General features: G+C 54.8%; 1 protein-coding gene across 1 annotated transcript in view; it reads left to right on the top strand.

The window, feature by feature from the left end:
* ITGA11 (integrin subunit alpha 11) overlaps positions 1-12,617 on the top strand; it is a 48,284-nt gene extending 35,667 nt beyond the window's left edge. Inside the window, exons 17-30 of the mRNA XM_059823675.1 lie at positions 784-926; positions 2,064-2,174; positions 2,653-2,738; positions 4,089-4,296; positions 5,972-6,070; positions 7,490-7,566; positions 8,278-8,367; positions 9,675-9,765; positions 9,890-10,003; positions 10,828-10,914; positions 11,160-11,270; positions 11,684-11,779; positions 12,147-12,260; positions 12,525-12,617. Of these exons, the coding sequence (XP_059679658.1) occupies positions 784-926; positions 2,064-2,174; positions 2,653-2,738; positions 4,089-4,296; positions 5,972-6,070; positions 7,490-7,566; positions 8,278-8,367; positions 9,675-9,765; positions 9,890-10,003; positions 10,828-10,914; positions 11,160-11,270; positions 11,684-11,779; positions 12,147-12,260; positions 12,525-12,596 (1,499 nt within the window). The 3' untranslated portion in view covers positions 12,597-12,617. The remainder of the gene's footprint in view (positions 1-783; positions 927-2,063; positions 2,175-2,652; positions 2,739-4,088; positions 4,297-5,971; positions 6,071-7,489; positions 7,567-8,277; positions 8,368-9,674; positions 9,766-9,889; positions 10,004-10,827; positions 10,915-11,159; positions 11,271-11,683; positions 11,780-12,146; positions 12,261-12,524) is intronic.
* Positions 12,618-13,254: the final 637 nt, after the last annotated feature.

The following is a 13,254-nucleotide window of genomic DNA, read 5'->3' as shown; positions in this document are numbered from 1 at the left end:
TGGAGCGGGGGGAAGTGATAGCGGCCCGGCCCCCTGCAACCCGGCAGCAAACGCTGTCAAAGGGAAATTGGGTCCCAAGCGAAGCTGAAGGAAAAAATCCCATCCCCTAGAGCAAGAATTTTGATTTGTACTATCAAACCCAGCGTTTTCCTCCTCCCTACTATGATTGTGAAGCTTGCAGGATGAAAAGTTGAGTGGGGGTTTCTTCATTTATTTACTTTTACACTTATTTCTACCCAGAAGAGCCCCCCGCGGACAGTCCGTGCTGGGGGATGACGGTTGCTCTTTGCTTATGCGTGTTTTGCATCACATTGGTGTAGAGGGTGCAAATCGCCCCCCTGCACAGCACCAGGTTGGGGGTCTTCGGTTTCTTTTCAACAGCACTGCAGGAAGGAAATGATCTCCAGTAAAGCATCTAGGAGAGGAGGGTGCTCCAGGGTGCAACACCTCTAGAACTGGTACAGGCCAGCATGTGAATGCATAAGAGACAGATGGTTATATACCCTGCACAGGTTTTACTCAGTGCCTTGTAGTAATGCATTTTTAAAGTTCTTCATTCGACTTGGAGAGAGGTTGCTTTGCCCAAAAGAAATGTCTGTTAGAAACAGGTAACAATAACTATAGCCTGATTTTCCCGATTTTCCCTTAGCGTGCTCCCTGCTGCACTCCTCCCAGGGGGGCAACAGGGGTTTGAGTGCACAGAAGCCCATTTTTTGACCCGGTGTTGCTATATAGCAAGCATAACCCCGGGGAGAAGCCCTGACGGCGCTGCTCTCCTTCCAGCGCTGCGGTACAATGCCACCATCGACGAGCGCAGGTACACGCCGCGGGCTCACCTGGACGAGAGCGGAGAGCGGCACACGCAGAAGGGGCTGGCGCTCCTCGCCGGGCAGGAGCACTGCGACAGGCTCCAGTTCCACGTCTTGGTGAGTGCAGAGGAGGACAAGGCTGGGGTCTCCTCTCCTGCCAGCCCCGGGGGAGAGCCAGCAGCCCGTGCAAAGATGCTCTCCGCCTCGTGCGAAACAGCGATGAGCCAGGACGTGGTCGGAGGAGCCTCGATGGTTTCATGGGGCTGGAAATGAGCCTCATCCCCCAGCCTGGATTTCTTCACGCTGGGTTTGATGTGGTCAGGGATGGAGCTGCCGGCGCGCGGCAGCTGCTGGGTCCCCAAGCGCTGACTTCATCGCAGCCCCGGCTTGCACTGTGCTCCTTTCAACGAGCCGCTAGCCGCGCCCTCGGGAAGGGTGTGCGCTCCTGACGCCCAGGTCAGGCTGGTCCCCCTGCTCCAAAATCAGTGAAAACTCATTTTTTCCATCGGGAATCAAATGCCTCCATGCCAGTCCCCGGTGCCCTCACCCTTTGCACCCCTCTGACTCTCAGGGTGCCCCTCCCCGGGCGCAGGAGCTGGCGAAACCCTCTGCATTGCTCGCAGGGAACAGCTGATGCTCAAACCTGGCCAAAATCAAACATTCCCAGTGAATGATGTATTGTGGAGGTCAGGGAAGGCTGAGCTGCCAGACTGGCCTGGCCCCAAGCCCCAGCCTGAACAGCCTTGAACTTCTGGGAAATTTGAGTCTGGAGCTTGAGATGGAGCTTGATTTAGCCCAAGAAGCATCTCGCTTCAGAGCGTCTAAGTGCACCCTGTGCAGCAGAGGCAGTGCATGGGAAGAGCTCACAGAGCTGCAGGAACGGTGCAGCTTCGCTATCGGCCAGACGAGCCCCAGGTAAGGGTTGCAGGACAGCTCTGTCCCCCCTGGGAGCCTGGCTTGGGGTCAGTCCCCCCGGAGCATCCATCTTTTGGAGCCAGCATCTGCAGGGTGAAGCATTTCCCACACCATCAGACGGTGCTGAGCAGCACCGCTGAGCTTGGGTTGTCCCTGTCCCTTGGGTAAGGGTTAGCTGGAGAGACAGAATGATTACACACCAAGTATACTAGATTGCAAAGCTTTTATTTTATAAAATAACCACACATGCCTGTAGTTCTGCCTCACCTTGCTCTCTGATCCTGCCCCTCCACGAGCAGGAGTCCTGTCCTTCCCAACGACGCTTTCTGTCCACCGCAGGACACAGCTGACTATGTGAAGCCGGTGACGTTCTCCATCGACTACCAGCTGGAGCACCCCGAGAACGGCCCCATGCTGGACGACGGCTGGCCCACCGCGCTCAAGGTCTCGGTAGGTAGCAGCACAGACCTCCCAGGGTGCCTTTTATCAGGCACTTGGTCAGCAGATCTATCTCTGGATGTAACATTTGCTCCTTTATCTTGGGGCTGTAATCCCTGGTCCCTCCCGTGATAGCAATATGTTCACATTCGCTGCAGCCTGGGATCACCGCCAGAATGAGAATCACTATGGTTGGAAAAGACCTGTAAGACCATCATGTCCAACCATCACCCCAACCCCCCCATGCCCACTAAACCATGTCCCGCAGTGCCACATCCACACGTTCCTTGAACACCTCCAGCGATGGTGACTCCACCACCTCCCTGGGCAGCCTCTGCCAGTGCTCCACTGCTCTCTCAGGAAAGACATTGTTCCTAGTATCCAGCCTAAACCTCCACTGGTGCAACTTGAGGCCATTTCCTCTTGTCCCTTCTCCTCGGAGTACAACCTGGGGCTGAAAGCATCACCGAGCTGCTCTTGTCCCCCTCAGGTCCCTTTCTGGAACGGGTGCAATGAGGATGAGCACTGCGTCCCTGATCTGGTCCTGGATGCCAGAAGCGATGTGCCCAGTGCCATGTGAGTAGATCGCTCAGGGCATCCTCCCAACCAGTATCACAAACCGCGGGGGCTCCGAAACCCAGCCCCAACCCATGGTCCATAGGTACCAGCATTGCAGCGGGTCCTTCATCCAATACCACCACGAGGTTCTTCTCGGCACTTCCACTCGCAGTGGGTCTCTGAGCCTCTGCCTGCTCCCTGCCTGGAACGAATCAGTGTTTTTTTCCAGGGAATCCACAAAACAACTAATATTTGATACCATGGTGATGAGCCCCAGGGAGACAAATCAGTAAATAACAGAGGAGAATAAATGCAAGGCTGGCATTACCCACTTGGCAATTACAGGCTTGACTCATGCAGCAGAAATAATTATACGCTACATCTGATCGCTTAAAGAGCTTTTAAAGGTTATCTAGGAGCACAGGAGCCTGAACATCCACCTCCCGTTGACGGCAGTGAGCTCTGGACCAAGTTCATGGCCAGTGCTGCTACTTGGGGATTACTTGTATCCTGTAATTCAGCATTTATTGCTCTGTGCCTCCTGTAAAGCTCTTGGTCCTGAGGCTGCGACCCAGGGTACGACTGGTCCTGGCTGGGCTGCGCTGCGGGAGGCTGAAGTGAGCTGTAGGTAGAGGATTATTTATGGAACTTAGTGGCTGGAGTCCTACAGATAATCATGAGCAGACACCGTAGGCTGTCAGGATGCCAGACCTCTAGTCCAGTTTCTCCTGAAGCCTGTGGAGCTTTCCCAACGGCATCGGTGGGCACCGGGTCGTGGGCTGCAAGAGCAGCTGATGTGGAGGTGATTTCTGCTGAGAAAACCACTTTTCAGGTGACTTGTTGGAATAGAGCTATTCCTTCAAACCAGTGCCCTGGCCGCCCCGCTGTTAGAGGCAGAAGGTGGCTCTGAAGGTGGCACCGTCCTACATTTTCCTTTCCTTTTTTATTTTGCATAAAGAAAATAAATGCCCAAACACCCGTCAAGTCTCAAAAAGCGGACGCTGTCATTGCAGAGTTTGTGCCGATAAACTTAGCGGGAGGTAGATCTCAGCCAGGCTGAAACTGAGTTCAGCTTTGCCTTTTGCTCATGGTATGGGATCTATTTTTTCCTTACATCCCAGCTGTATTAAGAGCTCCTAACCGGGTCTGAGAAAGCTAGGAGAAAGCTAGGCACCGTTAGCCGAAAATCACCAGCAAAATGATGGTCCACGGGAGGAATTTGTGACTCCTCTTTCCACAGCAGCGCAGCACGACAGAGGAAGAGCGGGGATTTCCTTGCGCTATCATACGCAGATAAAATTCCTGGGGCTAGGTCTTGGCGAGGCGTCGCAGGCAGCGCTTGCCTGCACCGCTGCCCTCCTCTTGCAGGGACTACTGCCGGCGGGCTCTGCGGAGGGCACCGCCGGACTGCTCAGCCTTCACCCTCTCCTTCGACACCTCCGTCTTCGTCATCGAGAGCAGCAGGAGGAGGGTGGCCGTGGAGGCGGCGCTGGAGAACCGAGGCGAAAACGCCTACAGCACGGTCCTCAACATCTCCTTCTCCAGAAACCTCCAGTTCGCCAGCTTGATCCCCAAGGTGAGGCCGCCGGGGGAGATCCAGGGCTTTCCAGGGGCGCTTCTAATCCCAGCCGGATGAGAAAGCTGTGGCCTAAACCAGAGCCCGAAATTGCCTCCCTCCCTCATAAATCAGACATGTTTATGGGCTTAGTTTCTAAGCACTTACAGCCCTTTCAGCTCTTTATTTTGGAAATACCAAAACGTTTGAATTTTAAGAGCTTGAAAGGTCAACTGCAGATGAAATTATTTCCCTCTTTATTTTTCTACTCCAATAGTTTAAAAATACTTGCTGCACGTGGCCAAGTTCCCGTCAGGGATGAATTTTTGCAGCTGAGATATAACTCCTGGAAATACGGGCTGATAGCAGGAACGTGGCCACAGCTCAGCGTCGAGCCGGGCGATGCCACTTCTCTATGGCTGTCCCCTGGACGAGCCCGTCCCCATGCCACGGGTGCCCTCCCCAGTATTTCACCCCCACCACTTGCTCATCTCTGTGCAACCCCTTCCTTCTCCCAGGGAGGTTTGGGAAATATGCTGATGCTGCTGAGCCTTCCCTCATCCCCCCGATGACTTCATACCCGCCCGCAGATCCCATGTCCTGCGTTTGTTTTTCTACAAGCTGTGCCAAGGGAAAATTGTGGGGCACGTTGCCCACAAAATAAGAAAAATGCGTTTTCTGAGAGATTAGTCCAAATTAAGTGAGGGGGAAAAAAACCTTACGACGGTCGGTAACAGAAAGCACCGTGCAGCGGTGGTCGCAGGAAATATTTGCAGCTGGTTATAGAAGCATCACTCTGCTAATGGGTTCCTGGCTGCCGTTCCTTATAAAAAGGCAAATTGCCAACCGGAGGGGATGGATGTTTGTGTCAGAGGCCGCACAGAGACCCAAATAAAAAGTAGCTGTGGTCCCAGCAAGCCCGTCATCTCAGCAGATGAGTGGGAGAAAGCCCCGGGCTGTTGTTGACGGCTGCCAATGAGTTTTCCCTGCGGCTGGTGCTGGGATATTTCAGCTCCTGGGTAGGACTTGTCCAAGACCCTTACGGGGTCTACCACAGGGCCAAAAACTGGAATAGCTCATCATCTCGTGGTGGGGATGAACGCGTGTGTGCAAACAGGCTACAACCACTTGTAGGTTTACTACAGCTTGGCAGCGGAGGAGGCAGAGCAGGGTCGGTGTCCCAGCTCACCCCAGCCCACGCTTGGGCTTTGCGATGGGCAGCAGCTTCCCCAGCTTGGTCGGTGAGCTGGAAGGTGTTCAAGCAGCAGGAACGTAATTGTTGAGACAAGGGAATTAAATATTACTCCTTAGCTGGTGGCCGTGCAGAATAAGAGCTCATGTTATCTCTTGATACTTCCCTGTGACTCCTCAGCACAGAAAAATTTTATTCTTCCCAATTATAGTGCCAAGAATAATTGGGTTCATTCATTCACCACTGTAGTTAAATTTCTAAAGAGGATTTAAATCAGAAAGCTGGAAGCCACTTGCTAGAAATGCCCCTCTCCAGGAGCGGCCCTATAAATTCAGCTGCATGGGAAGGATTCCCAGCCTGCAGCAAGCAGGGGAGGGGTTGGTTGGTTTGGTTGTTTTTTCCAAAAGTTAAAGCCTGTTTTGAGCCCCGTGGTTGCTGCTTTCATAAAGAGCCAGGTCATGGTCCTCGTGCCCGGTGTCACGGACACATCGCGTCCCGTTTTAGGACGACACGGACGTCAACATCGACTGCGTGACTGAAGACAAGCACCCCAACAAGAAAGTGTGCAACGTGAGCTACCCTTTTTTCCGAGCCAAGGCCAAGGTAAAGCTATTCCCTCCCGCCCAAATGAGGCTTCACCCACGGGATGGGAGCCCTCGGCTCCTGGCACGGCCGCAAGGCCGTATCCATCCACCTTTGGGCTGGGTGGCTTTGAACAGGGTTTTGAAGGAGAAATATTTGGTTTCTACCCTTTCTCTGTCCGCTGCTGGCATTCGAAAGGCGCGTTAGGGGAGCTGGGATGGTTAGGACGCTGCCTTGATGCTAGGAGATCGCCCGGCACCAAATCAAACCCCACTCCTCTGAGTCAAAGAATTTGACTCCAACTCTTTGGAGCAGTTTAATGTGGGCTTCAAACCACTGCTGGTGACTTCCCCGAGCTCCTTCCTTCCTCGTAGGACGAGGCACCCTTCTCTGAGAGATTTTCCTTGCTCCGAACACCCGGGGTCCAACCGGACCCTCCTCCGAGCCTGCCCGAGCCCCCTCGGGCTGGTGGCATCCTCTGAACCGCAGCTCACAGCGGTTCCCAGCACACGGGGTAAGGCCAGGTCCAGTGAGCGGCATTTTTTATATGCCATAAAACCCTTTGCAAACATGACGGGCAGCATTAAGGTAGGGAAGTAAAAGCGAGGAGATGCCCCGGGCAGAGCAGGACCTCGCTCGCCGGGGCCACTCTCTGCAGTCATCATCTTGTGAAATCCCACCTGCCCATCCTGCATCCCGGTGGGAAAACGGGCCGAGACGAGCGGGATCTAAAGAAATAAATCTTTCCAACTGCCGTATCCGTCTGAAGCCTTTCCTTGACAGAAGCTTGATAATGACAGATGAGCTCCAGGCACCTCGGTAGGCTTTAAAGCTCCCAAAAAAGCCCTCTCAGATGCCTGTGGCCGCACACGAGAGCACAGCATCCCCGACTCCCCATGACCTACGGGGGCTGAGAATGCATCTGCGTGGCATCAGGTAGTCCAGGTCCTGCCAAAACAAAGACAAGCTGGAAATGGAAATTTGGCCCAAGAGCAGCAGGAGCTTTAATATTATAGTCAGCTGTGCAGTCCCAGACAGTTTGAGGTCATTGCCACAGCTCTTGCAGATGTGACATTTATCACATTTTATTGTTGTTGGCCTCTCTCCGGCTGCCTTCCCCCGCCAGCCGACCCCGTGCCGCAGATGGGAGTGAGCGGCCTCTCGCTGCAGGTCCCCCGGAGGGTTTCTTTTCCAAAGAGGGGGCTGCTTGCTTCTCCAATCTCAGAGCAAAAAAAAATACAAAGTGCAGGGCTGAGAGCAAATCCTGCAAATGCCCGGCGTGGCCTCTTCTCTCCCTGGAAAGCCGAGGCTCTGCCCAAAGCCTGGCAGCATCTCCCGCTGGGATCACGGGGATGCTCTCACCCGCACCGCTCCTGGCCGGCACTCAGGGCTTTATTTTTTCCCCTAATGTTTTCTCCAATCTGTTTCCAACCTCCGCAGGTAGCTTTTCGCCTGGATTTTGAATTCAGCAAGTCAATTTTCCTTCAAAGCATGGAGATCTACTTGATCGCCAACAGGTTAATGGTTGCTTTCTCCCTTGCACGTGTCTGCGAGGTCTACGGGACGTTGCCTGCTTGCGCTGGGTTTCCTTCTTCCATAGCCGTAGGTGACGCTGGAGGCTTTACTCGGGGAATAACCACAAGAAAACCTGATTGCCATGGGTTCTTACGGAGTGTGCAGCCCTGTATTCACAAACCAGGATATTTTTATTTGTCTATATATTTATATCCATCACTTTTCTGTATACGTGGAGGCTGTGCAGTCGCTGCCAGGCTCCGCGCTGAGCAGAAAGGGTCTCGGCCGCTGCCGCTTTCTTACCCACCTTCACAACGGCAAACACTCCCGGGAAAAGTAGTTCCTAACAGCTTTGCAAAATTCTCCTCGCTCACTTGCCCTGCGCGGGTACGGTTTTCTGACAGCCAAGGGAAATCTCGTTAGGGTACTTTTTTCGTTTTCATCAGTCGTGGTGGCAGAGAGCCGCCGAGGATTTGCTCTGCCGGGGCTGCCGCACCGTTTTAAGGCTGCTGGGTGGGAAACCTCTCTCCAAATGATCTACTTTTATGGCCTTGGGCTAATAGAAGTTACCGAATAAAAATGCTCCTCTTTATGCTTTAGCCAAAAAGCAAAAGTTCAGCCCTTCCCCATCTGCTTCCTATGACCCCCCCCAAAAACCAACCAGAGGGGAGCCGGCTCCCACCTCACCCCCGCTTGCCCCGCTGCTGTTTCAGCGACAGCGAGGAGAAGGAGAGCACCAAGGAGGACAACTTCGCCCACCTGAATTTTCAGCTGAAGTACGAAGCCGACCTGCTCTTCACCAGGTGCGTGTTCTGGAAGGGGACGCAGCTTTTGGGGGGGACCCGGCTTGCAGGGTGTCCTTCGGGAAGACCAGCGCCGGCCCCATGGGAGCTGCGTTCAACCAGAGCCCAGTGCAAATTGAGCTTTAATTTGGGGAATTTGTTTAGAAAAGGGGCTCGAAGGAACCATAAAATCAGGGGCATCCCGCTCAGTGGGTCCTTATACAAATCAACAGCAAGGAGCAAGGAGGTGCTGTGCTTTCATAGTGTTTAAACGCACAAATGTTATTAAATAGGTGTGAGGGCAATTTTTTTTAAAGGGGAAAAAGTACTTATTGTAGGCAATAATGTTCATAACATGTGTTACTAGCCAGTCTCTGGGCCGGGAGCCATCCCACTAAAAATCCCCTTAGCAGAAGCTCAGCTGAGAGATGTGCGGGGAAAGGTTCGGGCATCAGCAGTAACTAAAGCAGCGAGCGTCCTCGGTCCAAGGCGAGCAGGGAGCTAAGGCACAGATGATAATTTATTAACCTGATTATAAGAAAAAACGTGGACCCCAGAAGCACATTCCCTGGCACCACTTGCCGTACTTCTTAGCAGCTTTTTTGAGACTTCCATTCAAGTTATTTTTTCACACTAGGAGCAGTGGGGCACTGAAAATAAAACCACTTTAATACTTACAATTTGTGGGGAGCGGGGGGGATTCTCAATTTAAATACCAGAATCGCCCTTATGGGAGAAGGGAGAACTTGGGGAAAAGGTAACAGCACAAAAAAAATTCAAATTTAGGCACCTTGGGGGGAAAAAAGGGGCAATAATTTCAAAGAATCTGGGGGGATTTGGGCCATGTGCTCCGTGTCATGACACCTGCAAGTGTGCGCCCCAGGGCAGGCGCCCCCAGCCACGCACTCACGGGCACCCATCGGATGCTCCTGGCTCCTTCCCCTCCTCTCCAGCTGCAAAACAGAGATGTGATTTCCCTCCTCTGATTTACACATGACATTCAAACCGCCGACCAGGGCCTTGGATGTCTCTGTTATAATAAAAAGGTGAGAAAAGTTCTACAAAGAAAGGGAAAATACTGCAGAAGCAGAAGAGCGTGAAAATACCCGTCTTTTTTTTTTTTTTTTTTTTTTTTTTTGCACGAGGTGGAGCCAGGCGATGGTTTCCATCCAAAATGGGGCCAGACTGAAAATCCTCTCCTTGGGGAATCTGCCTGCGGCGGGGCTGGGGCAGCCCAGCCTGGTGCTGGGGGCAGCTGGGTGCGGGGCTGCTTCGTGCTCTGTTTGCTCCGAGCCCTCCTCGCGACTTGTCCTCCTTCCTCACGACAGGGCGTCGAGCCTGGACTACTACGAAATCAGGTCGAACAGCTCCCTGGAGAGATACGACAGCATCGGCCCCCCCTTTCATTGCACCTTCAAGGTAAGGAGGGGGTTTTAAACTGGCTGAGGGACCCCCCTGAGTGCCGTCCCAGATGTGCCATGGTCACCCTGCTCGTCCCCATCCCACGGGACGCCGGGCACATCCCTGTCCTCTGCCCTCGCAGCTGCAGAACCTGGGCTTCTTCCCCGTGGAGGGGGTGACCATCAAGCTCACCGTCCCCGTGGCCACCCGGGCGGGCAACCGCCTCCTGCTCTTGACCGAATTCGTGGTGGACCAGGTAGGAGGGGGTTTCACCCCTATTAAGCACGAATGGGTCCCCTCTGTGCCAGGCGTGGGGATGGAGACACCCCACAGCGGGTCACCCCATCCTTTTGCAAACCCCCCCCATGATCGCACCTGCACGGACGGTCTTGGCTCGTGCCCGGGCTTCTCCCCTTTGCATTCGCTTGGCTGGAAACATGGAAAATAGTAGCGGCCAAAGGGTTTAGTCTAAATATTTCTCCGAGCTAGACCTCCCTCCGGTATGCAATTAATTCTTGAGGGTCTTGAAAGCATTAGCTGTGCCTGGGGGGAACTGCAGGCGTGAGCGACCCTAAAAGCGGTGAGAGGGCTGGTGGCAGACCCCGGGGCATCCCGAGCCTCCCGCTGCTCCTGCAGCCGTGCGGGACTCATGTGCCGGTGACGGAAAGAGCCCAGCGCAGGAGACAGTGTTTACCGATGGGTTTGGCCTCGATCGGGGTGTTTTGTATTGCCGGCTCTGGCAAAATCCCCGTGTCGCTTGTGACACCCCAGCGCACGTGGGTGGCGCCTTGGATGGGGCTCTCTGCCGGGCTGAGTTTTACTGGGGAGAGGCACAAAATCACCGGAATTAATTAAATTAAGATGCTGGACTCCTTTTGGGCCAGGACATCCTCCAGCCCCACGGTGCAGCAGCAGCAGCCACATCCCACAGCGACCCCAGCTCAGCCCCAAGCACCAGCAAAGCCCATGGGGTGCCGGGACCACCCCACTTCCACCAGGATGGGTGCTGAGCACAGGGCAGGACGTGGGGTGGCAGCCGCCGTGGTCCCTGTCCCCGGAGCCCATCGGTTTCTCCCGCAGGAGAACGCAACCTGCAACATCTGGGGAAACACCACTGACTACCGCAGGACACCCGCCGATGAGGACCTCTCCCGCACCCCCCACCTGGTACGTGCCTCCCTGGGCCTGATCCTGGCCCCAGGTTGAGCCCTGCCGCCCCGGGCAGCCACCAAACCAGAGAGAAAGACCCCGGGATGGGGCTGCCCCATGGCCACGGGGGAGGACGGGTGCACGGCCCCTCCGCCGGGGTTTGGATCTCGCCCCCCTCGGTGTGTGCCAGGGGAGAAGCCCAGGGGGGTTTTATCCCCTCCTCGGCAGCGATGCTCCCGCCCCACAGACTTCTCCCCTTGCAGAACCACAGCAACTCCGACGTCGTTTCCATCGACTGCAATGTGAAATTAGCCCCCAACGAGGAGATGAACTTGCACTTGCGTGGCAATCTGTGGATGAAGTCTCTGAAAGCAGTAAGTCCTCCCAAAGCAGGCACATGGCTTTTGAGGAGAAATCCCCCAAAGGAGCTCTCGCACCACGAAAAAGTGGGGTTTCTTCCTCTCCCACGATTGCCTGCCTTCCCCGGGAGCCCGGGCACGCGCGGGGTGATTTTTGTTTTCAAATCCTACTTACTCTATCAGTGAGTGCATCCAACATCCCGCACAGCACCTCATCACAGGGAATTTAATCTCCAGCAGTCCTTTTTGCTGTAATTTAGCCGCACTCACTACTTGACCTGCGCTGTCCTCCCCCACAGACGCAGCACACAGCATCCCTGGCACGGATGCAAAGCTGTGTTGGGGAGCAGAGCCGTGGGGGGGCACCCGGTCGGGGCGCTGGGTCCTCTCCCGTGGCCGGTGCTCATGACCAGCATCTCTTTGAGCAGCTGAAGTTCAAGTCACTGAAGCTCACCACGAACGCCGCTCTCCAGCGACGCTTCGGGAGCCCCTTCATCTTCCGCGAGGAGGACCCCAGTCGGCAGGTGAGCCCCCGGGCAGGACGGTCACACACGGACCCAGCAGCTTTGGGGATGCTGCAACACCCTGCTCTGACCCCAGCGGGAAAAACCCTGCGGCCGGCAGAAGGTCTGGAGCAACCCACGCTGGGCACCCGGCTCTGCAGAGCCCGGGGCAGCTCGGTGCAGGTGTGGTCGGAGCCAGGCAGCTCCGGTCCCGGCCCCACCGGCTTGAGTAGGAAAAACCTGAGCCAAATCACTGGTGCATGGGGCTGGCACCCTCCCCAGCAGCTCCAGCATCCTCCCAAAGGGAGGGGATGCTCAGCATCATCCTGCGGCCACCCGGCTCTTGCACCCCAGGGCAGCAGCGTATTTTGATGCTTTTTCTTTGCAGATCACGTTTGAAATCTCCAAGCCGGAGGAGTCGCAGATCCCCATCTGGATCATCCTGGGGAGCACGTTAGGAGGTCTCCTGCTCCTGGCCCTGCTCGTCCTTGCGCTCTGGAAGGTGAGCAGCGCTTAAACCGTGCGCATCGGGGGTCAGTGGAGAACCCCCTGCGTGGAGGGACCCCCCAGCTCCGTGTCCACAGTACCACGAGCCCCTCGGCACCGCTGGGAACTGCAAAAGGTCCTCTAACCTCTTTCCGCTTCCATATTAGTTATAGTCAGGGTCTAAACCTCCCGGCAAATATCCCGTTAAAAGAAAGGCTCTTCCCAGCAACCAGCTGAAGTAATGGTGGGGTTTTCTTTTGTTTCTCTTTAATCCCTGCAGCTCGGATTTTTTAAAAGCGGGAGCCGCAGGCGAGCGGCGGAGCGGGAGCGGAGCGCCCAAGGGCTGGAGTGATGCTGCCGGGGCCACCGGCTCCCCCCGCCCCGCGCCCCATCCCAGCCCCTCGCCGGTCACGGAGCAGAGGTTCGCCTCCATGCCGAGGGATTTGGGTGCTGAGTTCGGGTTTGCATCGAGATGAGAGTACACCCCTTTGTGCAAAATCACCTAAACAGGTCCAAAAGCCAAAAAAACCCCAACCCCAAACCCCCTACACGTACCAAAACCCCCAAGCCCTGCTCGTGGCACCGTGCCGCAGCGAGAGGAGCTTCAAACTGGGTTTGCAGTGAGGTGGCAGTGACGCGGGGACGCAGGGGCCACCGGAGCAACGTGCCCCGTGAACTTGGGGCGAACTACGGGGCTGCAAAAATCTTTAAAAAATACTATCCTTAAAAAAATGAGGATTGCTCATTCCCGTGGCTGAGCTGTAGCAAACCCCCGGGCTTTGCTGGCCGCGGCTCTCAAACTGCGTTGCATTCATTAACCGGAGCAATTGGGTGGAGATTTTAATTTGCCGCCTTCTTAATGCACTGAATACAAACGATAGCAAATTAAAGCACCTTAATGCAAATCTCCAGTGTCCAGCTGTACATACTTATTTTAAAAATATTCACCTGTTTAAGCAAAGGAGAAAAATAAATCAAAAAATTTTAAAAAATATATAAATAAATAAAGC

This window comes from Gavia stellata, chromosome 13 (assembly GCF_030936135.1).
Source record: "Gavia stellata isolate bGavSte3 chromosome 13, bGavSte3.hap2, whole genome shotgun sequence".
Taxonomy (NCBI): domain Eukaryota; kingdom Metazoa; phylum Chordata; class Aves; order Gaviiformes; family Gaviidae; genus Gavia; species Gavia stellata.
This window is presented reverse-complemented; position numbering and strand designations above follow the sequence as displayed.